Raw genomic sequence first — 20,050 nt, forward strand, 5'->3', positions numbered from 1 at the left:
GCAGGAGACACCGGTTTGATTCCTGGGTTGGGAAAATCCCCTGGAGAAGGAAATGGGAACCCACTCCAGTTCTTACCTGAAGAATTCCATGGACAGAGGAGCCTGGCAGGCTATCATCCATGGGGTTGCAAAGAGTTGGACACGACTGAGTGACTAATATACATCAATATCATTACTACTTTTCTGTACCACTTTTTTTAATCTCAGAAATATGCCATCTATTTATTGTAACCAATGAAAACAATTTTTAGTAAGTATTCAAAAAATCACTTTTCTCTTTGTTCAGTCACCCTGATTTACCATGCTTCAATTAATTCATGGATTTCTATACATACATGTTGATGTGTACATTCAGAACTACACTTAATCTCTCTTCAAGATTTGTTTCTTGGGAACAAATTTATGGACTTCTATTGTCAAGTTCTGATCACATACAATGAAGAACATGTGACTTGGTTTTATTTATAAAAGGTTATCACATACATACTTCCTTTTTGCATTTTATTAATTAGCAGGTGATAAAACACCACCCATACTGTTTAAATGCCTACTCTCTATTCCCTCTGTGCCCCTTTACACTGCCTTCCCCTCTTGCACTATTCATTTCTCTATGACAGATACATTTATGACCTCATTTTATGATTTTAACCAGGCACTGTTCTCTTTTCTTCCATTGGTAATACAAAGAACTCTTGATCTAATCAACCTTTGAGAGTTACTCCTGCTACAAGCCCATAATTCAAGTATCTTAAGCCATAAATTAGTTCAGACTTGGCAAATAAATACCACATATGCTGCCCCTATCAACACGGCAGATAACTTTTTGGCCATGCCCAGACACAGCTCCTTAAACAGCATTCTAAGCAGTTACCACCAGTTAACTGACTGGAGTAAGCACCAGAAATTAAAACCTACTGGACATCTTTTGTCCAGATAATTAAATTCAACTCTGATTTCATCTGTATTAGGCTATCTTTTCTTTCAAAAGCCCCCAACTTTGCTTAACAGTAAATGAAAATGCTGCCAATCTCTTCAATTGGCTGTTCAAGATCTTAGTGCCTAGGTTAGCAGCTCATATTCTTTTTCCTACTCCAACATATCTGTAGAGTTTTACACATCAGTGACAGAGGATCACAATTAGAAAGATTCTTCTACTAGATGAGAAGAGGTTGGAAAATGAAAGACCAGGAATGAAGGTTAGGCCTACCCAAGCTAATCATCCCAACTGAAGAAAAGGAGAATGAAAAAACAGTCACTGGTATGGATGCTTTGTAGATTTCTCAGTCTCATTAGTTCTTATAGGAAGCAGCAGAACTGGTAGATTTAATAAATGTTAGCAAGTTTTTTCTTCTGCTGTTGCTGCATAATCCAAGAAAGCATGCCCCTTCACTAACCGTGTCAAGTCCACATGCTCATTTTAAAATAAAAGGAAATAAGAGATCTTATACTTCAGAGAATCAAGAAAATCTCATTCTTTATCAATAGTTCACACTGCTGAATTTAAAAATGAGAGCTACTGGGGATTTATCTTTCAATGAGAAATTCAGAATTAAAATTCTACAAATCCAGCCAATCAACAGAAAGCATTACCTCCAGGTCTGTTTCCTTCTGCAGTTCTTGTATCAAGGTCATAGTCTTATTGAAAGTAGCACAAATGCGGCTCTTAGTCTCTTTCTGCTCCACAGAAATTGGTTTAAAACGAACATGCAAAGTCTGATATCGAGACTTTATTGCTGACAATTCCTTTAAAAGTGTAACTGGATTTTTCTACATTAGGAAAGAAATTAGTATATATTAAATCTGGAAAGGAAAAATAAAGCTTCTTTTAAGAATTAAAATACATACAACACATGCTACCATCCATTTAATAGAACACTATAAAAAACTATGCAACTATGTGACAGAGAATGGGAGGAGGGGAAGAAAGAGAAGTATAAGACCTAGATACTATTCTCAAGGAATTTAAAGCCTAGGTACAGAAATAACCCTTCTCACACACACAAAATAGCAATATTAAACAGCAAATAATGTTACATTAGATACATAATATTTGATGTACAGTTCATAATAATTACACAGTACTTCTAAGATACAATTCTAAATGTTATTCAGAAGGTGATTAAAGGAACTATTTTGATTTGCTCTTATAGAAAAGACAACTTGAAACCACTTATAAAATTCTTCAATACACTGTCATGGGGCTAAAGTATGTATGAGCACCAATTCAAGGCACACCTCACTATACAAAATGCATGCCAACTCAAGCAACTGTATTTATAAATTATATTAGTTTTTCAAACTTATTTTCAATGTAAATAACCACTATTCCATGAAAGACATTTCAACTGTGACAGTTCAAAAGTGACACTTCTGCCACTTAATAATTCTTCTCATTCCTTCGTGGTTCTTTAGCAAACTCTCCAACTCTAGGTATTCCAAACTTTCTCCATTCCTACCAGTTCCCATCCACTCATTCTTGGCACAAGATCTCACCCCAACTACTTTACTGAGAAGACAGAAAACACCTGGGTGTTTCTATTCCTGCCTTTACCCCTGAAAATGAAAACATCTACTCTGATCCTTACTCAGCTCCTAATACTACTACTATTATTGTCTCCTCCCCATATCCTCCAGAACCTTAAAATTCCTATATTTCAATAACCTATTCATATCTCCCTTTATGCAGACTTCAAATATACATAGATTGTCCCTACACTGAGGGGAAAATAACTCCTCTTGACTCTTGTTTCAAAACCAGTGTCATTTTTCTCACTCCATTTGCCACTAACCTTCTAGGTCCTATAATAATATACTTCCTCAGTTTAATAGCCCATAGACTGAAATCCTTTGCCAAATTATTGTAAACAATCAAAAAGTCAGACTTGTCCTATAAACTTTTTAAACATTTTATTTTCTCTTGGGGTACAGCCAATTAACAATGTGATAATTTCAGGTGAAGAGTCATACATGACTGAAGGGATTCAGTCATACATACACATGCATCCATTCTCCCCCCGAATTCCCCCCACCCATCCAGGCTGACACATAACATTGAGCAGAGTTTCATGTGCTATACAGTAGGTCCTTGTTGGTTATCCATTTTAAACATAGCAGTGTGTACAAATCCATTCCAAACTCCCCGACTATCCCTTCCGCCCATCCTTCCCCTTGGCAACCATAAGTTTGTTCTCTGAGTCTGTGTATCTGTTTATGTTTTGTAAATAAGTTCACTTATATCATGTCTTTTTAGATTCCATATATAAGGGCTGTCATCGGATATTTCTTCTCTGTCTGACTTACTTCCCTCAATACGACAATCTCTATGTCCATCCATGTTGCTGCAAATAGCATTATTTCATTCTTTTTGATAGCCGAGTAATATTCTATTGTATATATGTACCATATCTTCTTTATCCATTCGTCTGTCCATGGGCATTTTGGTTGCTTCTGTCTTGACTATTGTAAACAATGCTGCAATGAACCCTGGGGTACATGTATCCTTTTGGATTATGTTTTTCTCTGGACATAACACCCAGCAGTGGGATTGCAGGGTCATATGGGAGATCTAGTCTTAGTTTATTAAGGAACCTCCATACTGTTCTCCATAGTGACTGTACCAATTCACATTCTCACCAATAGTTAGGAGGGTTACCTTCTTTCCACACCCTATAACAATCAAAAAGTCAGACTTGCCTTATAATTTTGATATCCCTCTTTTTGCCTCTCCTTATTTCCTTCCTATTCTAATCTTCTTAAAATGAACTCTTGATTTCCACAGAACTATACTATCTTTTTTTTTTGACAGGAAATAGCATTTATTGGTGAGCGTGATTAAGGAGGGAACAGAGCTGATGCTCATGAGTGCAGGGCCCGCCATTTGTCCAGGGGACCACGATTAGGGATGTATTTGACCCCACAGCCGTCCGGGATGAGTCGCTTTTCTGCCACCATGTTCTCAAATTCATCCGCATTGAACTTGGTAAATCCCCACTTCTTGGAGATGTGGATCTTCTGACGGCCAGGGAACTTGAACTTGGCCCGGCGGAGGGCTTCAATCACATGCTCCTTGTTCTGCAGCTTGGTGCGGATGGACATTATGACCTGGCCAATGTGGACCCTGGCCACTGTGCCCTAGGGCTTTCCAAAGGCACCACGCATACCTGTCTGGAGTCTATCAGCTCCAGCGCAAGACAACATCTTGTTGATGCGGATGACATGGAAGGGGTGGAGCCGCACTCGGATGTGAAAACCATCTTTGCCACAGCTTTTCACCATGTACTTGTTGGCACAAATACGGGCAGCCTCCAGGGCTTCAGAGGAGAGCTGCTCATACTCATCTGACACCATGTGGCCACAGAGTGGGAACTCATCCACTTTGGCCTTCTTACGCCCCAAGTCGAAGATGCGGATCTTAGCATCAGGGACACCTCGGCAGAAGCGGGACTTTGGGTACGGCTTGTTCTTACAATACCGGTAACACCGGGCGGGGTGGCGGCCCATGGCGACACCAGGATCTTCAGTGGCGTGCCGAAGGGAAAGAGAAAACTATACTATCTTGATTGAAGGCAATGACAACCCACTCCAGTACTCTTGCCTGGAAAATCCCATGGATGGAGGAGCCTGGTAGGCTGCAGTCCGTGGGGTCGAGAAGCGTCGGACACGACTGAGTGACTTCACTTTCACTTTTCACTTTCATGCATTGGAGAAGGGAATAGCAACCCACTCCAGTGTTCTTGCCTGGAGAATCCCAGGGACGGGGGAGCCTGGTGGGCTGCCGCCTATGGGGTCACACAGAGTCAGACACGACTGAAGCGACTTAGCAGCAGCAGCAGCATACCATCTTGATTATCGTCTCACTCTTCAAGTATTTCCTTTGTGGACCCTACCTCATGGCTACAGGCAGAGGCTCAGTTCATGGCCCTCTACTCCTTTCTTCCTTGGAGATTTTTTGCTAAGCTTTTGAAGATGGAAATGATAAATAAAGATAATTCTAACACGAATGAATCAGAGAAAAAAACCTAATTTAAAGACTGTTAATTCTACAAATAGTGATCAAGACCTACAGCATGAGCAGTAGAAGTAGGAAAAGGACAGAAAAGAGATACTATTAAAGAAAAGTTAAGAAAACTTAGTAGTACGTTTGATAGGGGCAAAGAAATAATAGATGACACCAAATGTGTAGTCTGGAAAATTGTGTATATGAGGTAACTAGAGTAGTAAAGTTCACAGAGACGGAAGGTAGAATGGTGGTTGACAGGGGTTGGGAAGAGAGTGGAATGGGGAGTTATTATTTAATGGATGCAGTTTCTATTTGGAAAGGTGAAATCAAGTTCTGGAGATGGATGGTGGTGATAGCTGCACAAGATGTAAATGTACTAAAACCATGGAACTGCACACTTTAAAATGGAAAAAATGATGAATTTTATCTTATATATTTTATATAATTTTATCTTACATATTTTAAAATTTTATCTTATATATTTTACAACTTTTTTTAAATAACCCAAAAAACTGAGAATGTATAATAGTACAAGTGCTTTGGAAGACAATGTAGTAGTTCCTCAAAATATTAAACATAGGGTTACCATGTGCCCAGGAATTCCACTCTTAGGTATATACCCAAGTGAAATGAAAGCAAACATCCATACAAAACCTTGTAAGGAATGTTTATAGGAATATGATCGTAAGAGCCAAAGGAAACAACCAAACTGACTGTTAACTGATCAAATACATGAGAAAATGTGGTATGGCCATACAATGAAATATTATTCAGCAGTAAAAAGGAATGAAGTACTGATTCATGCTACAACCAGGATGAACCTTTAAAACATGCTAAGTGATATCCAGAAAAGATGAAAACTCTAATTTGAAAAGATACATGCACCCCAATGTTCATAGCAGCACTGTTTACAACAGTCAAGACATGGCAGCAACTTAAACATCCATCAGTAGATGCATCGATAAAGAAGATGTGGTATATAATGGAGAAAAGACAGTCTCTTCAGCAAGTGGTGTTGGGAAAGCTGGACAGCTGCGTGTAAATCAATGAACGTAAAACACTCCCTCACACCATACACAAAAATAAACTCAAAATGGCTTAAAGACTTAAACATAAGACACGACACCATAAAACTCCTAGAAGAGAATGGAGGCAAATCATTCTCTGACATAAATCGCACCACTGTTTCCTTAGGTCAGTCTCCCAAGGCAGTGGAAATAAAAGCAGAAATAAACAAATGGTACTTACTCAAACTTATTAGCTTTTGTACAGCAAAGGAAATCATAAACAAAACAAAAAGACAATCTATAGGATGGGAGAAAATATTTGCAAACAATGGGACCAACAAGGGCTTAATTATTGCCAAAATACATAAACAACTCATACAACTCAATATCAAACAAAAGCCCAGTCAAAAAAATAGGCAGAAGACATAAATAGACATTTCTGCAAAGAAGACATACAGATGGCCAAGAGGCACATGAAAAGATGCTCCATATCACTAATTATTAGAGAAATGCAAATCAAAACTACAACGAGGTATCACCTCACACTGTTCAGAATGGCCATCATTAAAAATCCATAAATAAATGCTGGAGAGGATGTGGAGAGAAAAGACCCTCCTACACTGTTGGTAGGAATGTAAATTGGTGTAGCCACTATGGAGAACAGTATGGAAGTTCCTCAAAGAACTAAAAATAGAGTTACTATATAATCCAGCAATCCTACTCCTGGGCGTATATCTGGAGAAAACTCCAATTTGAAAAGATAAATGCACCCCAATATTCACTGATTATTTACAATAGCCAAGACATAAAAGCAACCTAAATGTCCATCCACAGATGAATGGATAAAGATGTGATATATGTATACAATGGACTACTACTCATCTATAAAAAAGAATGAAATAATGCCATCTGCAGCAACATGGATGGATCTATAGATTTTCACACTAAGTGAACTCAGAAAGAGAAAGACAAATATCATACAATATCACTTACATGTGGAATCTTAAAGAAAAACAATACAAAATAAGTTATTTACAAAACAGAAACAAACAAACAAAAAAAACAGAAACAGACTCACAGATGTGGACAAGCAATTTATGCTTACCAAAGGCGAAATGGGGTGAGAGAGAAGAATAAACCGGGAATTTGGGATTAACGGATACATACTATTATGTATGTATTATGTATTCTACAGTACGTGAACCATGAACTTCCAGATGTTCAAGCTGGATTTAGAAAAGGCAGAGGAATCAGAGATCGAATTGCCAACATCCGTTGGATCATCAAAAAAGCAAGAGTTCCAGAAAAACATCTACTTCTGCTTTATTGACCATGCCAAAGCCTTTGGTTGTGTGGATCACAACAAACTGTGCAAAATTCTTACAGAGATGGGAATACCAGTCCACCTTACCTGCCTCGTGAGAAATTTGTATGCAGGTCAAGAAGCAAAGTTAAAACCAGACATGGAACAGACAGGTTCCAAACCAGGAAAGGAGTACTTTAAGGCTGTATATTGTCACCCTGCTTATTTAACTTATATGCAGGGTACATCATGAGAAATGCTGGGCTAGATGAAGCACAAGCTGGAATCAAGATTGCAGGCAGAAATATCAATAACCTCAGATATGCAGATGATACCACCCTTATGGCAGAAAGTGAAGAACTAAAGCGCCTCTTGATGAAAGTGAAAGAGGAGAGTGAAAAAGTTGGCGTAAAATTCAACATTCAAAAAACTAAGATCATGGCATCTGGTCCCATCACTTCATGGCAAATAGATGGGGAAACAATGGAAACAGTGAAAGACTTTATTTTCTTGGGCTCCAAAATCACTGCAGATGGTGACTGCAGCCACAAAATTAAAAGACGCTTGCTCCTTGGAAGAAAAGCGATGACCAACCTAGACAGCATATTAAAAAGCAGAGACATCACTTTGCTGTTTGGACATGAGAGTTGGACTATAAAGAAAGCTGAAGGCCAAAGAATTGATGCTTTTGAGCTGTGGTGTTGGAGAAGACTCTTGAGAGTCCCTTGGACTGCAAGAGCAAACCAGTCAATCCTTAAGGAAATCAGTCCTGAATATTCATTGAAAGGATTGACTGATGCTGAAGCTGAAACTCCAGTACTCTGGCCACCTGATGCGAAGAACTGACTCACTGGATAAGACCCTGATGCTGGAAAAGATAGAAGGCAGGAGGAAGAAAAGGAGATGACAGAAGATGAGATGGTTGGATGGCATCACTGACTCTATGGACATGAGTTTGAGTTAGCTCCAGGAGCTGATGATGGACAGGGAAGCCTGGCATGCTGCAGTCCATGGGGTCGCAAAGAGTCGGACACAACTGGGCGACTGAACTCACTGACTGACTATTATGTATAAAATAGATAAACAACAGGATCAACTGTATAGCACAGGGAACTATACTTGATATCTTGTAATAACCTATAATGGAAAAGAATTTGAAAAATATATATACACACAGACACATATTTTTGTGTGTATATATATGTGTGCATGTATAACTGAATCACTTTGCTCTCCACCTGAAAAACTGTAAATCAACTATATTTCAATTTTTAAAAAAAATGCTAAACCAGATATAAAAGGCCACATATTGTGTGATTCCATTTATATGAAATGTTCAGAGAGCAAATCTGTAGAGTATAGAGACAGGAAGTAAATTAGTAGTTGCTGGAAGCTGGCCAGGGGAGGGGGAAGTGGTTGTTAATGGGGAGAAACAGCTAATGGGCATGGGTTTCTTTTTGAGGTTATGAAAATACTCAAATATTTACTGTGATGATGGCCACACAATATACTAAACTGCTAAAAATTACAATAAACTAAGCATACTAAAAACCACTAAATTATCTACTTTAAAAGAGTGAATTCTGTGGTATGTGAATTATAGCTCAATAAAGCTGTTTTAAAAAAAAAAAAAAAGTTGTATTAGAATAAAACAACTGGAAATGTGATAAAAATGAGAGATAGCAGGTGGGAGAAAAGTGGAAATGTCTTCCAGATAGTACTTGAAATATACTGACTCAGATGAGTGCTTTGGCCAATTAATTGGGGTACCACTTGACAAGAATGGGTTGGTTTTCTTCAGTAAGAGAGAAAAGAGGAAAGGACAAAGTCAAGTCAGTTAAGGAGGTAGAATAGTTAAAACTATACTCCTATAGAATCCTGGCATTCCATTATTTCATGTAAGCAGTAAAAATTGAACATTCACAGTGCTTTCCCAATTTTATATAAAATCTTATTTTAATTTGAACTTTTACACAATTCCCCGGAAATTTTAATTGTATAATTTTTTTAAGAAACAGTAAAGTATGATATTTCTTATCTGCTAGCATGTGCTATAGGAGAAAAAAAGAGTACCATAAAGTAATAAATTAATGTTTTACATGCTAAATTAATGTTAACAGACAAGGCTTAAAAATTGCTTTATCTCTATAGGCATGTGTACATGTTGTTATAACTTTATGACTTATAAACAGATAGGATTTCTAATCAATCTAAATTTAGAATAACTATGTACATAATTTTATATAAAAGTCACAGTCCATGTAACAAATTTAATAGTGTATCATCATCTTCCTCAGAGAATATCATGACTGCTAGGATTTCTCCCCTCTTATTTAACCATTGCCCCAAAGGTATCTATATTCTTTCACAATTTCAGAGGCTTCCACAGTTGTTTACACATCTAGACTCAACAATTCCTGTTAACAGGTTAAAAAAAAAAAAAAGAGGAGCCACAAATTTCCTTTACTATGGGTATAATCTCTCCAATATTCTGTGACCAAACTTCCAACACCAAAGGATTCTATGAACGTAATCCTTAATAATGTAACTGTTATACTCTACTATTAGAAATACATCAGAAAATCTTTTAATAAAATATTCTGTTAAAAATATATTTCTTTTGCAGATTACCTTGCCTGCTGAATCAGGATAATTAGTCTTGATTTCATATTCCAGCCTGTACTGAATGTAGTCCAGATCAGAGTCAGCTTTCTGGAACTAAAGATCAGCACAGATCATTAGTTCACAAACCACAAGACATTTCACAAAACATGATACTATAGCTATTCTTTCTTTTCTCTTTATATTTTTAATATTATATATACTAATTTTGAAAATAGCGAAATAGTAAAAACTAACAATGGCTTCAGGAATTACCCAAGGTTACCACCACACTCATCAATTAGGCAGTTTTTCTACCTCTCGAAGGATATGTGGTTTCAAGTTAAAGCACAGAACAAATTTATTTTTAGGGATACTCCGGTTGTTAACACAATCTACAACCCCATTAACCAAAGAACTATAAATATGTGTCACACAGGCCAAAACTAGAAGGCTTAAAGAGCCATAAATTATACAAGAAAAGCTACATACTCTATAATAATGGCACAGCAGGCCAAATAACCACAATTTATTTAACCTGGGTATTAGTGTGGAACCTCGATCTGCAGTAAACTTCTAAGGGAGAAAAAGGAGGAAAACTGCCATAGGCTGTAAAATACATGTGTGTTCATATGGAAAAGTTGGGAAGCATATACATCATTGTTAAAAGTGGTTTATCTCTGAATGTGACATAATCTACAAATTATTCTTAATTTGGGGGAATTCTACATCTTTTACAAGATCTTAAAGCATGTACTGCCTTGAATTTATCAGAGAAACAACCATGGTCCTTTGAGTTTACTGTGAAAGGTAAAACGTGATTTCCTCAGGGAAGGTCTCCCATTCCTAGCCCACATCTGAGGAGGCTGCTTTGGGGAGACAGTTCAGACCTTTCTGTCAACTTAAGCTCTGGACTAAAGAGCTTGCTTCTTGAAAACTTCAAGATTGCTTCTTGAAAATGTAAAGCCTTAATGGGAAGGGTAAAATCAACAAAAAGTAGTTCTCATATCTAATAAGAAGTGCTATACAGATATTTTTATTATACAAAAAGTAAACCAAGCATTCTACTTTGGAATGTAGAATAAGAAAAAAAGGTTCTCAGAAGTTAAAATGCTTTGAAAGTCAGAAGCTGTCATTATTGAACAAAGTTCAGAAAGAGAGAAACTAAATCTTCCATCACTAATAATTTCTCATCATTGGCCTAAATTTGGTCAGAAAACTTTTCAATTAATAACATTCTATTTTTATAACTAAAAACTTTTGGAGTAGAAATAGAAGAAAAAAAAGTCAGTTTTCATTTTAAAAAATTTCCCAAGAATCAGTGTCTGATTTGCATCTCTAACATCAAGGAGTTGCTGAGTCAGAAAAACAAATGTATTAGTTCTTTGTCTAAAAAGTATTTAAAATGTTTTCCAAAAATGGAGGCATTTCATTTGTCTCATATGCTTGTTACATTAGCTGCCATGATTAAATCTATCAATAATTAGACTTCTTTAAGCATACTAATGGGCTTCCCTGGTGGCTGAGATGGTAAAGCATCTGCCCGCAATGCGGGAGACCGGGGCTCGATCCCTGGGTCGGGAAGATCCCCTGGAGAAGGAAATGGCAACCCACTCCAGTACTCTTGCCTGGAAAATTCCATGGACAAAGGAGCCTGGTAGGCTACAGTCCATGGGGTCCCAAAGAGTCGGACACGACTGAGTGACTTCACTAAGTCACTAAGCATGTGGGTCCACATGTGGGTCCAAGCATACTAATAATTACTATATATGTATTAATATATGTATATATGTAAATAAAATCCTGTTGGTATAATTTCCCATGTTAAAATATGCTCAAGAATTAACTTTTCCTTTACATGTGGATGGAGAGTAGGGGCAGAGAGTGGGAGGAGGACAAATCAATTAAGCAAAGGCTCTAAGCACTGAAGACCTGATTTAATTACTAGAACAGACCACAATTCTGTAGCTTTATGTATAATTTGAGGTCTTATACAACATTCTAAAGCATAACTTTAAATAAAAGTTTTTAAAACTAGTATTTTAAACTAACCTAACAGTTACTACAAAATTCTTAAGATTATGGGATTTGTCACTCCAGGGCTACCTTAAAATAGAATCTCTATTCTAGAAGCCCTTAACCTGGTATTCTTAAACCTATATTTTTTCAACTTGACAGTTTAGCTCTGCTTACTTTTAACTGGCATAATCCCATAGTCCATTTTACAAAGTCTTCTCCTCAAGAGAGTGGTTTCAGGTATAGCTTCATATAATGCCTGGGGGTCCACAAGTTACTAAAAACCACCAAATAGTACCTAAAAGAAGTGTTCCTTCTTTTAAGTAATTTATATTTTAATAAGATACAAAAGAGTATGCTTCCAATCAATGGCATGATGGAGCCAGCTAAATTTTTATAAATTCTTGTAAGCCAATTGTTAAACAGGAGCATCACTAAAAATTAAATTATTAAATGCACAATTAAATTATTGAAAACAAATATATACACAAACCCCACAATTGCCTAGTTTTACTATATTTTACTCATCTATGCTCTTGAGGCCTATCATATCTATAGAGTAGGAATATATCACATGCTACTACTGCAAGTCTTTCCAGCTCATTTTCTGTGACATCATGCTGGTAATCTGAAATCAGACAGGGTGGAAAAATACACAACAGGAAAATTGGCAAATGCTCAAATTCAGGACTTCCCACTTTCACACAACTGCTGCATTTGTATGTACATCACTGCTTCCAAAAAGTCTTTAAAATTTTTTTCCATTTCCCCTTTAAGTAACATGCCCATACTTCTATTTGGAAAATATTTCAGAGAACAAACAGAATTTTAAACAGATTTTTTTAAGTCAGGGGGTGCAGGGAATGGGGGTCATTGTTTACATATGCAGAGTTTGTTTAGCATTGATGAAGCTCTGGAGGTAGATGGTGGCGATGGTTGCACAACAATGAGAATGCACATAAGGCTACTGAGTTCTATTTTGAGTCCACATTTTAAGTGGTTAAAATGGTAAATTTTATGTTATATGTATTTAACCACAATTTAAAAACTTTTGTTTTGGTTTTTGGTCGCGACTTATGGCATGTGGATGTGGGGTCTACCAGGGGTAGAACCAGTGCCCCCTGCAGTGGAAGCGTAGACCTTCATTCACCACTGGACTGCCAGCTAAAACCTCTTTCTAAAATATAGGAAAAACAAAGGTTTGAGAGTAGAATGTTACCCTCCTTGAAGAGCTGAAGGAATATTTTGTGGTAATACCTAGGAGAAGTATTTACTTATTAGCAAGTCAGTGGACTATGGCTTGTGAAGTGAAAGTTGCTCAGTCGTGTCCGACTCTGTATAGTCCATGGAATTCTCTAGGCCAGAATACTGGAGTGGGTAGCCCTTCCCTTCTCCAGAGGATCTTCCCAACCCAGGTATCAAACCCAGGTCTCCCGCATTGCGGGCAGATTCTTTACCAGCTGAGCCACAAGGGACGTCCAGGCTATAGATTAAGTGGGGACAAAAAAGGAAAAAGGATGTCAATGCAATGTTGAGAAACAGAAAAACAATGAAGACTCTCTCATCTGAATCCTTCATTTTATAAACGAAGCAAACAGTCTAAGTGACTTGCCTCTACTTCTATTTTCATTACTCTTGTTTGTATGTAGTTAGACCAAAGTTATCCATGACATCAAAGCCAAAGAGAGTCACATAGATGGGGGCGGGGGGGGGGGGGGAATGTAAAGACTGTACCCAACATTAAATGGAAAGTTGGGGTTTTTTTGTTTTAAATCTGCACTTAGTCCATTAAAAAATTCTCTCTGAATACATCCTGCTAGTATGGTACTGAAAAAAAGAAAATAAGAGGACTGAGATACATGGCAGAAATTCTAGCCCTGGCCTAACAGTTATGTGGCCTCCAGTATCTTCTGTCCCTCTGAGTCTCTCCTATTAAATGAGAGAGTTGGAAATCTACTCCCTTCCAACAATAAAATTCTATTATTTCATTACACTACAATAAAACAAGGCTTAATTTATCAAAATGTTAAAAGTAAGAAAAGCGTTTCTTCTAATATATAAAAGTTTGACATTTGAGTTTCAGATTTTAATGTCTGTATTAAAAACTAGCTTCTACTATTTTATTCCTAAACGAAAACAACTGTTGCTTCAGTTTCAGCTACATTGTTTCTGCAACCTGCCCATTGTTCTTTCCAAACACCAAAACCCTATAAGCAATATTGCACTACTCAGAGCTATTTACACAGCAGAGACAATATCGATAGGGTTCTAGGATCTGGTAATAAACAGGAAAATTTTCAGTTACACCGTAGGAAATTCACTAACCAATTATGACAGCCTCCAAAGCTCATTAGTGTCTGATTAATAGAACAAAATGATATTGCTGAACTTCATTCACAACCCTCATCAGCTATAAATTAGCTTCTGGGAAGCCTTGAAAAACAGTGTAGTTGCTGTTTAATTAGTTTTAGCTATCTGTCTTATTTTTAGGCATATTAGAATATTTAAAATAAAACGTGAATTTTTTAAAGCCCAAGACATTCATATTTCATATTCACAGTTTTCCTCTCAGTAATAAAAATAAACGGGAAAAGTTTTATATCAATCCCAAAAGTGGTAAATAAATATAGGCAATTTAGCTGGGAAAAGTCCATGGAAATCAATGTTAAAGCCCCAAAGACAACCAGATTACATCCTGACAATTGGATATCCTTGGAAACAGACTGTGGTTGTAGGGAAGAAACCATATGAATGAGAAAAAGAACAATTTAGGAAATAATTTAGAGTTTTAAAGAGCATGCCCCGTATTTCACAAGTATATAACATTCTGTAGTACTGGTTTTTATGTTCAGCTTAAGGCTTTAGATAAAAGGCACACTATATTACATACCACTAAAATATTTGACAGCAGGATATAATTGCAGTACAGTTTAAAAAATATTTCCTCTTTACAAACAACCCACAGATTCCCACTGCCTCAATAATGCTCCCTTTCAGAAGGACCAGCTCCAAACACATCCTCTTGTGAGAAAGCCTGTCTCAACAGCATCAAAACACAGGAAAACAAAGGGTCTTGCCTATGATGAGAAGAGTTGACAGGGGTATGTTCTGGACTCAGTAGCTAAGCTTACAAATACATTTTCCTTAGACACATTTTAAGGGAGAATTAGGTATCTTAATACTCCTAAATCTAGGTTAGCTGTAGTATCAACCAAAGAATCTACTTAAAGCACAACTTTCCTTACATTCTCCTCTCTCCAATAGATTTAGAAAGACCTTTATCTACTTTAATTTTTGTTCTCACAGCTGAGGCTTCTCGTTTCATGTCTTATATTACAATCATATTACAATCATTTGTTTTCATGGTACTGTCCCCATTTGATTTCAAGTCTCTTGCTGGCAAGACCCTTGTCTTTCCACTTTTATATCCCGAGTTTTTAACATACAGACTAATGTTCACTGACAAAAGGGAACAGATTAAAGTTCACTCACTTGAAAGAACAGCTTGGGAATCAAACCACCCTCTAAAACCAGTTTTAAGAGAAAATATTTCAAGCTCTTAACAAGTTGAGGGCCACTTCTAGTGTCTACACAATCACAATTGTTTTGTTGCATTTTTCTGCTAGAGAGCTATTATCTAGTCTCTTCCAGACAGAACAAACACATGTCTATGCTTGTCTGAAACAGAGAAGCAGCAATACGCACAGACATGTTGTTTCAGGTAAATAACAACATCAAAGCAGAAGAAAGTGTGAAGTTTCAGGCTATCAGATCCTAATCTGCAGGCTTTCATGGGACAATTATGAGGATAGTACACATAAGGCTGATTTTATCAGTTAAAGTAGTCTATTGAACTTTTTTTAAAGTTTTCAGGATCTTAGGTTATTTATGTTAACTGTGCTATGGACAGATACTACAGACTATAAGAAACAGATTTAGACTATACTAAATAGTCTAAACAGATACTTATACTTTAAACAGATACTTAGACTATAAGAAACAGATTTTCATAATATATAGAATGAACCTGGTTTAGAAAAAACAGTTAAAAATACACCTACAACAAAATCTAGAATATACAACATCGTCTTTTTTTAAATCATTGTTTGGCTGTGGTGGGTCTTTCGTTGCTGTACGTGGGCTTTCCCTAGTCGAGGCAAGCGGGGACTACCCTTCCGTGCAGGGTGCTGGCTTCTCACTGCGGTGGCTCCTCTTGCATCAGAGCACAGGCTCCTGGCACACAGGCTTCAGTAGTTGTAGCACGTGGGCTCAAGTTGTGGCACAAGGGCTTAGCTGCTCCTGGGCATGCGGAATCGTCCCAGACCAGGGATCAAACCGCAGTCCCCTGTGGATTCTTAACCACAGGATCACCAAGGAAGCCCCTACAACATAGTCTTAATAGTCATGGAATTGTCGGGTCTTTCTCTCTTTTTGCATATCTGTCTTCTAATTAAATTACAATGAATATGTATTACACGTATAACTATTTTTTAAAGTGTAACAGTTAGCTCAGTGGTAAAGAATCCGTCTGCCAACGCAGAAGCCGCAGGGTTGGATCCCAGGATTAGGAAGATCCCCCGGAGGAGGCAGTGGCAAGCCACTCCAGTATTCTTGCCTGGAAAATCCCGTGGACAGAGGAGCCTGGCTAGAGTCCTTGCAGACACAAAGAGTTGGACATGATGGAGTGACTAAACCTGCACACACTCACATTCTGCATACCGTCATTCTTCACTTGAAGATCATTAGTTTCTCAATGCCTGTGAAATTAGTTTCAGTTCTTAGTATGATTCTTCACAGAATATTAACATCCTCCCCACGTGTACATGTATAACTGATTCACTTTGCTGTACAGGGGAAACTAATGCAAATTGTAAATCAATACATACTGCAATAAAATTTCCAAACATTTAAATTTTCTCACTGAAACTTTACATTTTACACCGCAGCCACACTGAATTTCACTGCTTTTTTTTTTTTTTTTTGGTAGTTTACGTTTTTCAATCACTTTATGTTGTTTTACTTTGGCTGCTCTGGGTCTTCCTTTGGGCACAAGGGGTCTAGAGCCTGTGGGCTTCTCTGGTTGCTGTGGGCAGGATGCCTTAGTTGTCCCGCACATGTAGGATCTTAGTTCCCTGACCAGGGATGGAACCTGCATCTCTTGCATTGGAAGGCAGATTCTTAACCACTGGTCTACCTGGAAGTTGCCTCACTGTTATTTTTAAAAATCACTACTCTCTAGCAGCACCTGGTAAATAGTATGCTCTTCAGTTCAGTTCAGTTGCTCAGTCGTGTCTGACTCTTTGCAAACTCATGGACTGCAGCATACCAGACTTCCCTGTCCATCACCAAATCCTGGAGCTCACTCAAACTCATGTCCATCGAGTCGGTGATGTCTTAAATATATATTTATATGCAATATATAGAGAATAATATTGTGTAATGGGTTATAAAATTGTCTAATATGTATATATCAAATATCCATGACCTACTGTCTTCAGACTATAAAGTCAGAATGTCATCAAATATGACAAAACAGATACATTCCTAAATTGCAGACCACAATTAGAATAATGTAAATACCTATGACAAAAAATGTAGTATAATCTTGAGGGAATACATCTTTGGTAGCGATTCTTACACAATCTGTATAAAAGGATGCAAGATTAATGATGTCTCATCATTTAACTTCAAATCACTTCAACCTCTGAATAGCAGATATCCCGTGATCTTATTGGGGCAAGATTCTATGAATCCCCACTTGATATTTGGCAATTTTATGTATCTGTCTACATTATTCTGGTGAGATGAAGCTCCTTTAAGGATCCATAGCCTAAAGAAAGAAAAATGAAAAACTGTCACTGTAAAAATGTAGCTTGTCTTAGTGTCAACGATAAGGTAACAAAGTAGATTGCCAACTAAAGGGAAACTGTGAACTCGTAGATTGGGGCCGAGCACAGTATGTATGTAAGTTCCAAGAGATAATCTGCTTTTTTTATGAAAAAAAAAAAAAAAGTGATTGCTTTTTAGGTCCAAATGCTAAGCATATTGCCTGAACACATAAAAAGCAAGATAACTGTCCCTTCCCTTTTTTTTTTTTTATTAGTTGGAGGCCAATCACTTCACAACATTTCAGTGGGTCTTGTCATACATTGACATGAATCAGCCATGGAGTTACATGTATTCCCCATCCCAATCCCCCCCTCCCACCTCCCTCTCCACCCGATTCCCCTGGGTTTTCCCGGTGCACCAGGCCCGAGCACTTATCTCATGCATCCCACCTGGGCTGGTGATCTGTTTCACTGTAGATAATATACATGCTGTTCTCTCGAAACATCCCACCCTCGCCTTCTCCCACAGGGTTCAAAAGTCTGTTCTGTACTTCTGTGTCTCTTTTTCTGTTTTGCATATAGGGTTATCATTACCATCTTTCTAAATTCCATATATATGTGTTAGTATGCTGTAATGATCTTTATCTTTCTGGCTTACTTCACTCTGTATAATGGGCTCCAGTTTCATCCATCTCATTAGAACTGATTCAAATGATTTCTTTTTAACGGTTGAGTAATATTCCATGGTGTATATGTACTATAGCTTCCTTATCCATTCGTTTGCTGATGGGCATCTAGGTTGTTTCCATGTCCTGGCTATAATAAACAGTGCTGCGATGAACATTGGGGTGCACGTGTCTCTTTCAGATCTGGTTTCCTCAGTGTGTATGCCCAGAAGTGGGATTGCTGGGTCATATGGCAGTTCTATTTCCAGTTTTTTAAGAAATCTCCACACTGTTCTCCATAGTGGCTGTACCAGTCTGCATTCCCACCAACAGTGTAAGAGGGTTCCCTTTTCTCCACACCCTCTCCAGCATTTGTTGCTTGTAGACTTTTGGATAGCAGCCATCCTGACTGGCGTGTAATGGTACCTCATTGTGGTTTTGATTTGCATTTCTCTGATAATGAGTGATGTTGAGCATCTTTTCATGTGTTTGTTAGCCATCTGTATGTCTTCTTTGGAGAAATGTCTGTTTAGTTCTTTGGCCCACTTTTTGATTGGGTCATTTATTTTTCTGGAATTGAGCTTCAGGAGTTGCTTGTATATTTTTGAGATTAATCCTTTGTCTGTTGCTTCATTTGCTATTATTTTCTCCCAATCTGAGGGCTGTCTTTTCACCTTACTTATAGTTTCCTTTGTTGTGCAAAAGCTTTTAAGTTTCATTAGGTCCCATTTGTTTAGTTTTGCTTTTATGTCCAATATTCTGGGAGGTGGGTCATAGAGGATCTTGCTGTGATTTATGTCGGAGAGTGTTTTGCCTATGTTCTCCTCTAGGAGTTTTATAGTTTCTGGTCTTACATTTAGATCTTTAATCCATTTTGAGTTTATTTTTGTGTATGGTGTTAGAAAGTGTTCCAGTTTCATTCTTTTACAAGTGGTTGACCAGCTTTCCCAGCACCACTTGTTAAAGAGGTTGTCTTTTTTCCATAATGTATACCCTTGCCTCCTTTGTCAAAGATAAGGTGTCCATAGGTTCGTGGATTTATTTCTGGGCTTTCTATTCTGTTCCACTGATCTATATTTCTGTCTTTGTGCCAGTACCATACTGTCTTGATGACTGTGGCTTTGTAGCAGAGTCTGAAGTCAGGCAGGTTGATTCCTCCAGTTCCATTCTTCTTTCTCAAGATTACTTTGGCTATTCGAGGTTTTTTGTATTTCCATACAAATTGTGAAATTATTTGGTCTAGTTCTGTGAAAAATACCATTGGTAGCTTGATAGGGATTGCAATGAATCTATAGATTGCTTTAGGTAGCATAGCCATTTTGACAATATTGATTCTTCCAATCCATGAACACAGTATGTTTCTCCATCTGTTTGTGTCCTCTTTGATTTCTTTCATCAGTGTTTTATAGTTTTCTATGTATAGGTCTTTTGTTTCTTTAGGTAGATATACTCCTAAGTATTTTATTCTTTTTGTTGCAATGGTGAATGGAATTGTTTCCTTAATTTCTCTTTGTTTTTTCATTGTTAGTATATAGGAAAGCAAGGGATTTCTGTGTGTTAATTTTATATCCTGCAACTTTACTATATTCATTGATTAGCTCTAGTAATTTTCTGGTAGAGTCTTTAGGGTT

General features: G+C 37.4%; 1 protein-coding gene and 1 pseudogene across 1 annotated transcript in view; both read right to left on the minus strand.

Annotated features, from left to right (window-relative positions):
* Window positions 1-20,050, minus strand: part of SKA2 (spindle and kinetochore associated complex subunit 2) — a 35,050-nt gene that overhangs the window by 4,529 nt on the left and 10,471 nt on the right. The window contains exons 2-3 of the mRNA XM_061142646.1: window positions 9,941-10,027; window positions 1,591-1,767 (exon numbers count right to left, since the gene is read on the minus strand). Coding sequence (XP_060998629.1) covers window positions 1,591-1,767; window positions 9,941-10,027 — 264 coding nt within the window. The remainder of the gene's footprint in view (window positions 1-1,590; window positions 1,768-9,940; window positions 10,028-20,050) is intronic.
* Window positions 3,829-4,550, minus strand: LOC133056840 (large ribosomal subunit protein uL16-like; annotated as a pseudogene).

This window comes from Dama dama, chromosome 5 (genome assembly GCF_033118175.1).
Source record: "Dama dama isolate Ldn47 chromosome 5, ASM3311817v1, whole genome shotgun sequence".
Lineage (NCBI taxonomy): Eukaryota > Metazoa > Chordata > Mammalia > Artiodactyla > Cervidae > Dama > Dama dama.